Source organism: Sinohyriopsis cumingii, chromosome 3 (assembly GCF_028554795.1).
Source record: "Sinohyriopsis cumingii isolate HCF-2022 chromosome 3, ASM2855479v2, whole genome shotgun sequence".
Lineage (NCBI taxonomy): Eukaryota > Metazoa > Mollusca > Bivalvia > Unionida > Unionidae > Sinohyriopsis > Sinohyriopsis cumingii.
In genome coordinates this window covers 88,540,493-88,551,639 of record NC_142963.1, presented here as the reverse complement: position 1 = coordinate 88,551,639, position 11,147 = coordinate 88,540,493, and the positions used below count along the sequence as shown (strand labels likewise).

At 37.6% G+C, this 11,147-nt stretch overlaps 1 protein-coding gene across 3 annotated transcripts in view; it reads left to right on the top strand.

Moving 5' to 3' along the window:
- Positions 1-347: 347 nt before the first annotated feature.
- LOC149803258 (xylosyltransferase Oxt-like) overlaps positions 348-11,147 on the top strand; it is a 101,539-nt gene continuing 90,739 nt past the window's right edge. The window contains exon 1 of one of the 3 annotated variants that reach the window (XM_089952907.1): positions 348-895. In XM_089952907.1, coding sequence (XP_089809033.1) covers positions 674-895 — 222 coding nt within the window. In that variant the 5' untranslated portion in view covers positions 348-673. Of the gene's footprint in view, positions 901-11,147 lie in introns of all 3 variants that reach the window. The other 2 variants (XR_016420165.1, XM_089952908.1) reach the window with 2 other exon arrangements.

Below are 11,147 nucleotides of genomic sequence, written 5' to 3'. Positions count from 1 at the left end.
TATATCAAATCAGTTTATATGCAGTGATAACTGGATTGAAGAACAAACTATTAGGACTATGTATTTTAAGTGGCAATGTCAATATATCACCATGTACTTGTTTTCATGAGTACAAGAATGACCGTGACTGTCATAGGCCTAGAACTTAATTTTAACTACAATTAGTAAAACGTTTTCCAACTCACCAGAAACTATTTGAAATATATATTCATGTGCAAAATAGAACTTTGTCAAGTTTGAATATGTTTACAAATTTATTAAAAAGAAAAGGAGAAATGAATATGTGAATTTAAAAGAAAAGCACACAAATCATCTTTATGTGGAGTTGTGGTAATAAACGGTATTAACATTATGTTGCGACAAAAGATCTGACAGTTACAGGTCACCTGATGTCATCTCCATGCTCTCACTCAGTTGCCTTTTGATAGCATTAGTGTCAAAAAACTAGTGTGCGTGTGTTTTCTCTGTTAAGTCAGTTGTAATATAGCCATTAGAGTAGTTAGACCAAACCATATTTTATGTTATTTAACAAACCATAACAATTGTCACAGTTTACCCAGCATTCGATCATTCATAGCAATAACGAAATTAAACTTTTTTTTTTTTGTGCACGGCAGAGAGTCCGGAAGTGTAACCCTGTTCAGACCTGCTATTTTTTACAGTCCTTTCCAAGATGGCAGCCTCCAGGGTGAACTCGGATCGAGTTTGTGCGAGGATTTGCCACAAATACAAATACTTTTTCTACTTTTCTTTTTGTTTGCTATGTTTACAATTCTTTATTGGTTACAATTTCTATTCAGTCATTCAGAAGAAACTCGAATCTACGGAGGAATGGAAGCGGAAAGCTGAGGAACAGTTGAAGCGGTTAACACCGCCTACTAGATTTCAAGCAAAGGTATGGTAGGTTCCCAAGATATTGCGGGTATTTTGGTATCACGGCACTCAATGATTTCTACATAGCGACACCGTAAGCTACTTTTCTGAATCACCAATTTTATGTCGGATCTGCTGGTAAGTACACAATTTAAAAATGCACCCATGAAGTTAGTCATATGTAAGACCTAGTCCTACCTGTAAGACCTCACGCTGATATTTATGTTTTAGCACCTAAACAAAATCAAAATGTGCTATGTCTTACATGTAGGACTAATGTAAGACCTCGACGCTATTTCTATATTCGGCGTCAGCATCTTACTGCCTAACTAATGATGCTGTGTAGCATGTTTTGATGTCGACTAACATCGTAAGTAAAGTCATAATGTTTTAGTCAGACTTTACTGACTCTGATGTTATTTCTCTATAAAATTCAAATTCTCACAAAAGAAATGGACCAGTTTTCAAGTTTCGTTGGCCTACATTTCAGTTGACTGGAAAGCGATGAAAGCCGGGAATGCCGAAATCGGGTTAAGTTGAAATATTATTCTTTAACAAAACAAATAAAAATATATTATGCCTATTGGAACTGTAAGGAACATTTCGTTTCATTCAAGAAACATATCCCCCTCAGATTAACATACTTCAGCATACCTTGACTACAGTTGCATTTCAACAAATTCAAATGCATGTCAGCGGAACATGAAAATGCGTCCATTTGCTAGTGTCAGATTTTGATTCCACCAGGATAAAAACAGCACAGTAAGTATATTAATTACATATCAATTTGTCAAAGAGTGTTGATATGGGCTGCGAAGTGTGTGAGATATTCCTGAAGCTTTGATTACTCCTTCTGATGTCAACCGATATTGGAACACGTTATACAAGCCCGTTATTTGGGTAGTAAGACATAGCATTAAAACAAAAATAACTTGTTCTGTCTTACGTTGTAGGACTACCTTGAATTTCACTTTTTCAAAACATGGCCGTACCCCCTATTCTCAAACAAAATATATATCTTCTTAAAATCTGTATCCTTTGATATATATATATATATATATATATATATATATATATATATATATATATATATATATATATATGCTAGGTCACCATCTTGCTCCCTAAATAATGGCTTTTTATAGCGTGTTCCGAGGTAGAATGAGAAGTCAAATTTTCAGGAACATCTCACACACTTGGCAGCCCATAGTCTAGTCCTACTCGTAAGACCTTGATGCTGATATTTATGTTTTGGGCGTCTAGGTCTTACTGCCCAAATAATGGTTCTGTTTAGCATGTTCCAATGTTGTTTAAAATCGGAACAAGTGAAATTTTCAGGAATATCTCACACACTTGGCAGCCCATAATGGCACTTTTTACAAATTAAAGTTATAATGTTTTAGTCAGACGTTACTTACTATGATGTCTTTTTCCTACTAAATTCAAATTCCCACATAGGCAATTGGACATGTTTTCAAGTTCTGTTTGCCTACATTTCAGTTGGCTGGAATCTGATGGAAGCCGGGAATACCGAAATCAGTTTAAAGGTTGATAAAAATCTTGAACGAAACAAAGTTATCTAAATACTTTCATAAATATTAATATATTTTTATATGTTTCGGTAAAGAAATATACATAAACTAAACCTGATTTCGGCATTCTCGGCTTTAGATATCTTTGTTTCATTCATGATACTTGTCATTATGTATTTGCTTTTTACCAATGGAGTATTGGCAGTGATTTACAGTTCAGCTTATGCTTTTTTTTAAACCCATATGTCATCATGGGAGACTTAATCCCCTCCACTTCTGCTCCATGATGGAGTGATGAATGTCTGTAAATTGCCACCACACTTCAGCCAGTACACTGATGGCAACTTCACAGTGAAGGGGCTTGTTGACATTACTGATTGACATTTGAACAGCCAATGAATGAAGACCATTGATGTAAAGACTGAGACATCATGAGTGATTTAAATCAGATACCATTCAAGAATCAAGTGATCTTTATTTTGATCATATATTTTGACAACAAAAAAAATAATTTCAAAAGACACAGGATAAATTTGTTTCAAGTAAGAAAAAGAATGACATAGTGTACTTTTTATACAATTAGATCTTGACCAAGGTGCATTTATATCACATGAAGCCATCTAACATCTACAGTTATGGTCCTTTCATTAACAATGGAAGTTTGATAATTGTTTCTAATTGTTAATGTGGCCTCAATATAGTTGTTGAAATAAATAGTAAAAATGTGGACACATTATCAGATCTTAGTTTTTAGAGATTTTAACTTCCAACAAATTTAGGGCCTTCTGTATGGATGTCTCCACATGTGTAGCTACTGTTTGCTTGTTTTTGTAAAGGGGAAAACTATGCAAACAAATTTTTTATCGTCTTAGAAGAATAAGCATCATATTGAAAATGATGTGTCAGTAACCTAATCATAACAAAATTCAAAACATATTAAAGCATGCAGTTTCCTGTTTGTGACTGTTGGAGCATTTGGCTATTGAGATTTTAAAAAAACAACAACATTGAAAATAATTTCTTTGAATAGTATTTAGCATGTTTCTGTAGCAGCTAGTTACTGTTGCCGAGTGGATAAAGTGTGTCAAACACACACACACACACACACACACACTTAACTTTGGAATATGAGTTTGTACCCATTGGCGGGAATATTCATTCATTCTTTTTCTTCCGTATCACTATGTAAATAAGCATTTTAGCTTTATTTTTATACTGACATTGTTATAGAGATGATTGCATCCAGAGGTCTCCAAAACGTGTGTATTTGGGTGCAATTTTTTAAAATCTAGGATGCAGAAAATCACTTATACTGGAGTCCTCCATATGCATGCATTGCTGGATAGCAAATTCAAGGGCTTGCCAGTCCTGCTTCAGCTGTCTGCTGAGTGGGAAAAAGAGTTTATCAATTGATCATTTAAGTGGTGCTGATATTTTACATTAGAAAATTCAGTGGCTGAAAGACCCCCAGATGTACATGTTGTCATTGTAAGAGTACATTTGAAGAACAGGACCCAATAGCTTGGCGGTAAGTTCAAAGATTTGTTTAGCTGCAGAGTGGTGAGAAAATGTGCTGATATTTACAGTGACTGAATTCAGAGGCAGAAAGACCCAGTGATCTACTTGTGTATAAGAGTACATCAAATGAACAACTTTAGCTTTCATTATTGTGTTCATTTCCAAGTGTAGCCGAATAAGTAGTGCATGTGATCTCAAAACCAAGACATGTTGAGAGTTGGACAAAATGCTGTTTGCAAATTTGGATAAGTATTTTGGGATTAAACAGCAAATTGACCAAGATTAGAATGAGATTCAGCAGATTGCTAGAAGTTGCATTAACTGATTTTTCACATTGAACACTATGTGTGATGCCTAGCTTGGTGCATAGAATAAGACCTTTCCTTGGCCTGATATAATTCACTCTCACTCTAATGGACAGACAAGAGCTCTGTGTCAGTGGTGTAAAGAAGTTAGAAAATTAAAATCATTGGCATCCATGGGTTCTACTCATCTTGAAATTTAGCCACTTCAGATATGCCCACTATGCTTCTGCTAGGGGACTGCTCATTTTGCTGGTGGGACTCCTGTTTTTCCCAAAATAGGGGTAATGTTCTCCTAGTTTTAAAATCCTAGTGAGACCTCTGGCATCGTGTAAACATTGCTATGGGGACCCGTTTATTCCAAAATGGAAGCAGATCATAAACAGTCTGGTACAATACAAGTTCCAGTACATGTCATACGTAAAGCTGTCAAAATTTTAAGTCAACCAGGTACCTGTTGATCCTAATGATTGTTTACCTGGGTAAAGGGAATTTATATTAAATGTGAACTTGAATTGTTTTGTTGTAAGTTTGTGCATGCCGCCCCCCCCCCCCGAGATATAAGCACAATAGTTACTAATATATGGCAAAAAAGCATAATTTGAGCATAAAAAGAATAATCTATATATTACAGCAAACCCATTTATGTCGGGGTTGTCAAAAGATTGTCAACATAACCTTGTCCCAAGATATCAGGGTTTAGTTAACAAATCTACTGCAGAACAATGATTATGCATCTGAAGTACCAAAGATGAAGAGTTTTGTTTCTAAAAACAAATGGCATTTCTAATGCACAATAAAAATAATAATGCAGTCATGCCAGATTGCAGAAAAAAGAAGGATTGGAGATCTTTTAAATGAGATAAAGTAACAAGTCACATATTTTCACAACATTTTAGATATTGTAACACTGTCAGTGGTTTAAAGTTGTTTTTATTTCCCTGTGAATTGCCTCATCCTTTTTGGTAGCCTCAGCAAGACAGTAGTTTTCTCATGCTGACCAAAATTTAGGCCAATTTAAGTACATGTACATGTGCGACTGTACTTTTTTCTTTTGTTAGTATTGACTTGTGACCAGCAGCAAAATGGAATTTTCCAATATTGTGTGTGAAAATCTAATGCATTTGTTGATCATCATGAGAAGTTCCGTTACACCAGTGCATACCTATTTACACCGTTAAAGTTTATCTCTGCAATGGAAGAAGATGATTATTATCGGTACATGGGTACCGACAAACTGTACAATGTGTTTAAAGTCTTTAAAGTTAACTGTGTCAACATTGAATTTTGTAAGAAGCCAACTTATTCTATTCATACAGTTGCATTCCCATAACCCAACCCACTTTGATAACTGACCATCAGCAACAACACAACACCAGAAGGAGTCAGCTACTCTCTTTGATGGATTGCAAGGCTTTGATATTTGATTCAGAATAAAACAGTACAAAGGAAAGCACTAGTGATGGTCAGAAATTCATAATCGATAATCGGTTCCACTTAACCAACTGATAATCGATTATAATCGGTTACTAAGAGCAAATTTTAATTTTTGTTTGTTATGCAGTTTTATCTTTGATCAATAGTTCAAGATGTTAGTAAATGTACAGGAGTAATCTCTTTTAATGACATGTATACTTTAACCTGATAATATTACATTTTTGTCTATTGTGTTGTGTGTTATTTTTGTTCTACATCTTTGTTAAATGAACGCAACTTTTTATGGCTGATATGTCATATGACACTGAAATACTGCTACAATCCCCCAAAATCCTTTCATTCATATGTGATGTGTCTATAATTTTAAGTGTAGAAGGACATGGTTTTCTTGTTTGTCATTGTTTACAAATACTACAAATAATGTTGCATTTAAAACTGAAACAAATCATCACAATGTGTTTAAATTTATTAACTCAACTATGTAACAACTTGATCATGTAATAATGGCTATATGTTCCTAATTATGAAAATTTGCACCTATGAAATATCCTATCGTTTTATATTTGTAGTTGTGAAGGGAATTAACAAATTTCAGGTCAACTTTAGTGGCTGGGAGTTTTACTAACCTTTGTGTTTTGCATACAACTAAAATATAGTCTCCCTTTACACATAATCGATTATGGAGTTTCACAATCGATTATCTTATTGGTTCACTCAACCAACTGATGATCAATTATAATCGATAATCGGAACAACACTAGAAAGCACTCCTTTCTATTTCATGGACGTTACTCCTTTTAGTCACTCTGTGCTTCATTCCATTTGCATTGAAAAATCAGTAATTATGGCACAGTGATGCTATGGATTTTATTTATAAAAAATAATATGGTGCTTTTATTTACTTTTGTTCAAAACAAATGAATCACTACGTGCTTGTTTGGGGAGGGGGACCAGTTTGGTTTGGAATTTTGCAAGTTTCTATTTATAGCTGATTGTAAGTTTAGTGATCATGCAGAAGTTGAAGTCTTACACTCACACCAAGCATGGAAACACTTTAACTATTATTTTTATAAGTGAACTTTGAACCAAAGTTGTTAATTGTTTATAGATTAAGCTGTTGACTGACCATGATGATATTAGAATGGGATTTCACTGCATTTGTTCCACAAAGCAACTTGAATTTTATCCTATCTGCAACTTGGTAAATTTTCAGGTCAGTGTCATTAAATGTAGCTAAAAGTACCTAATTCATTTTAAATATGTTGTGTAAAACAAATTAGGTATTTATACCTACATTTAATGATGTTGACCTAACAATCTCTGAGTTACAGATAAGATAAAAATTTGCATGCACTTAATAGGAAATTAAGCCATAGGGAAATCAAGGTTAATTAAGAGTCATGACCCAGCCTAAATCTTTGTCCATCCAAAACAACCTTCAGAGGTTGTAATTTCCACTCTCAGATATGGGTCACATTTAAATTCCAAGTGTCATAACCCAAGTGTACATGAGTATTGAGAACCCTGATCATGTCATTTAAGACCAGGTTTTTAATGAATGGATCAATTTTAAATAATGTAATGACTCTTTTGAACGTTTTTGGTCTCAAAGGACTTTTTTGTTATGCCCTGTAATTATAACCATGTCTATATACATGTCCATCTGTCACTTTGGTCATTTCAGGCACTGATCTTGGACATTCATCTTCCATAAACACATTTCTAGTTGCAGGCAGAGCAGCAGAGGGGGCGAATCCGACATTTTGTCCAATCGTTATTTTGCTTAATTATTACTTTCTGCACTCAGCGGATCCGGTGTAGTCAGCGCCTGGTAAAAAAAAAACGACGACGTCGTTGGGGGATCGTCGCGTCGTCATTTGGTTTAATTAACACCTTCTGCGCGTCGATCCCCAGCGTCGTCAGCGTCCGGTAAGCACATCGACGACCGCGTCGATGTCATCGCCCCCTCTGCTGCTATGATCTTACAATGAAAATTATTTACAATTTAACCGAATATTTGGTCAAGTCCGATACGATATCGTGTCCGAGGATCATGTAAATTTATCGTTATGAATCCATGTGGGGTCGACTGAGCATGACTAAAAAAGTTTCGAAAAACATTAAAGTCCATGTCACCGCCGCACCATGTCTGCCAAATATTTCGTAGCGTGTGTGTATCAACACCGTTGAATACAGCAAGAATATTGCAGTTGTCTCTAATTACTTTTGGAATCTGAGTGTATCGTTGAGTGACATATATCACGTCGGTGTTTTTATGCCTGCCTCTGGAAAATATCCTAGCTGGGTTTTTTTGATTGTCTAACATAACATCATCGTACACGACTAGATTGTTGACGTCGCCATCAATATCATCAATACCCGGTGCATCATTGATATCCGTAATAAACTCAATAACATTCTTTTTAGCGATCGCTGATGCATTCTCGTTGAAATCTTTCAACACCTCGTAGCATCGTTGATCATCTACGCTAGGAGCAACCAAATACAACTTATCCCACTTCATCCATCTCATTATTAAATTGAGTAACAATTGCGTCTTGCCGGATCCAGATGGTCCGATGATAATCATCCGGATCGAGTTTGGTAACGCTGCAACATGCTTAACTGGTTCTCTTGTTTTAGTCGCCGAAAAATCAATTATATTCATATCTCTATACATAAATTATGGATCTATATTGTGTGAAGTGTAGAGTACGTACTGGCACAAATGATATGACAACCGCTACAACAAGAAATAACAGATCGGCGCTTACTGGCAAGTGTGTACAATGCGGTACAAAGAAATTTAGATTTATTTCTATTAGACCCGGAGATGTTTTAAAAAAAAGCGAGGAGGTGACATCGCAGCCAAATTGGCAAAACTCCCCGGAACACCGTGGGCAAAGTATCCAGGAGAAAAACACCTCCCAGGATATAACTACTGTGGCCCCGGAACACGATTAGATATTAGACTCGATGATCAAAATCAGCCCAAACCCGGTGAGTATCCAATAAACGCTATCGATAAGGCGTGTCATGCTCATGATGTTGCTTACAAAAGTAGCGATCTGCAACAGCGTCATATCGCGGATGTAAAATTAATTCACGCATTAAATGCTATTCCTGATAAATCCGTCAAAGAAAAATTGGCCTCATGGTTGGTAAAATCGGCTATGAAAGGTAAATTAATGATGGGCGCTGGTAATTAATAACAACATGAAATCCATCTATTATTCTCCGAGAGGATACTGGAAGGGGAAGGCCGCAATTGGTAAGCTTGCAAGCGCTGCAATGGTAACAAAGACCACTGCGGCTAATTGGTTATCCAAACAGGCTATATGGCAAATCTATCTACCACCGCCTAAACAAATCAACTTCTCGCGCTTTGATGTCAGCGTACCTAATGAAGTTCATCAGGCTGATATACTATTTCTGCCGCATGACAACGGTTACAAATACGCGCTAACCGTAGTTGATGTTGCGAGTCGATACAAACAAGCGGAACCGTTGAAAACAAAGTCAGCAACTGAAGTAGCCGATGCGTTTGAGCGGATTTATCGAAGAGGTCCTCTGCGCTGGCCAAATCTATTACAAGTTGATCCCGGTAGTGAATTTCGCGGCGCTGTTTTATCAACGCTGAAACATCATAGCGTCGCGATACGACGAGGTCATACTGCGCTACATCGTGATCAGGCAATTGTTGAACGATTCAATCGGACTCTCGCTGAACGGTTATTTGGATATCAATACGCGAAGGAATTCATCCAAGAAAAACGATCTCGTGAATGGGTTAAAAGGTTGCCAGGTGTAATTGCAGCGTTAAATAACGAGATTACCCGAGCAATCAACATGAAGCCCAGCGACGCGATTAAATACGAGTATATACCCGGAAGATCAAAAATAGATAGCGTTTCCAAGCCGATTCTCGGCGATGTCACTGTTAGATACCTATATGAACCAGGAGAGCTTGAAGGCGGTAAAAAAAGAGCTACTGATCCTATTTGGAGTGTTACCACACATAACATATCAACGATAACACGATCAACTGGTAGACCACCGATCTATAGACTGGATTCAACTGCTCCTCAGCGCGGATTTACACGCGAGCAACTACAAGTGATACCTAACGATACTCAATTACCCCCACGTGGTCTTAACTAGCGCCGTTGCGTCTATTGCACTCAAGACAGGTCAACCTCACATTGTTTTTGACATGACCGAGACTGTTATCGATCCTATCCACGGTAAATTGGCGAGTGTCTTTATCCGAATAACGCCAACTCATTATACAATTGCAACTCGCGCAGTGATTATTCTGTTGTTGTCGTAGCGAGATTATTAATTCGGCATCAATATCAAAACGCCGCTGTTTTTTTTTATCCTGTTGGCGGTAACCCGAGAGTTTTCTATCAATGACGCTTGCATCGATGGTGACTTTGTCGCCGGCTTCGTCAGTGACTCCGTCACCGGCTCCGTCAATAACAATTCTTCGAAGCTGATTTATCCTTCGTACTCTGGACACTGCAAGATAGACTAGATTCGACCATTCGATGCGATTATCAACTATCCAAACAATTGTGTCCGTGATGGTTAGTCCCTGCGAGGAATGTATTGTTGTTGCGTATCCTAGCGTCCACGGGGATTTATCAGCACGTAGCGCGTCCTCGACGACGCTGATATCAACGAGCACAATATCATTCAGCACGAGAATTTGTTTTTTTGTCCCCGACGCTGTCGGGGCTGGAATTTCAACTTCAATGTTCTGCCGCCGTGTGTCCGCGGGTCTATAACATAACGGCACTGGACGCGTTGGAAACTTTTCCTTATGCAACGTAAACAACTTCCGCTGAAGTGTGTCTCTGACTATCTTTCTACTCGCTACAATCAAATCGTTTGGTCTCCATGTTTCCCAGAATTCATTCAACGGCGTTTCCGGAATCACCTCGCGGATTATTTCACACTGAACTCTATCCGGCTGTAATCTGATTAGTTTTTTAACCTCGCGCAGTTGTTCATCAAGTGCTCGGTAATCAGTATCGGTTTCTTCATAATAGTCTACGAACCCGCTCAACCAATCATGTGGACCCTCGCCGACAAATGGTGGTGGTTGGCCATGGTCGCCACACATGATCACCGCTGTATTCGCGCGCAGCAGCCACTCAAGAAACATTTGTAAAGTATCTAACGAAACAGTACATATTTCGTCCCAGATGATAACCTCAGGAATAAATTTTTCACCCATTCGATCAGGAGTCCACTCACCGCCGCTGTATCGAAAAAAGCTGTGATAAGTAACGGCGTCAACATTTCGTTGTTTTATCTCTCGCGCTAGTCTATGGGTCGGTGTAAGCACGATTATACTTGCCCGCGTTCGAAATAATTCAATTGCCCGAGTCGTCTTTCCTGACCCGCCACAGCCGCTTAAATAAACCGTCTTGTGTCTACAAATTGGATCAGAACACGATGGTGCATTAGACCATTCTGA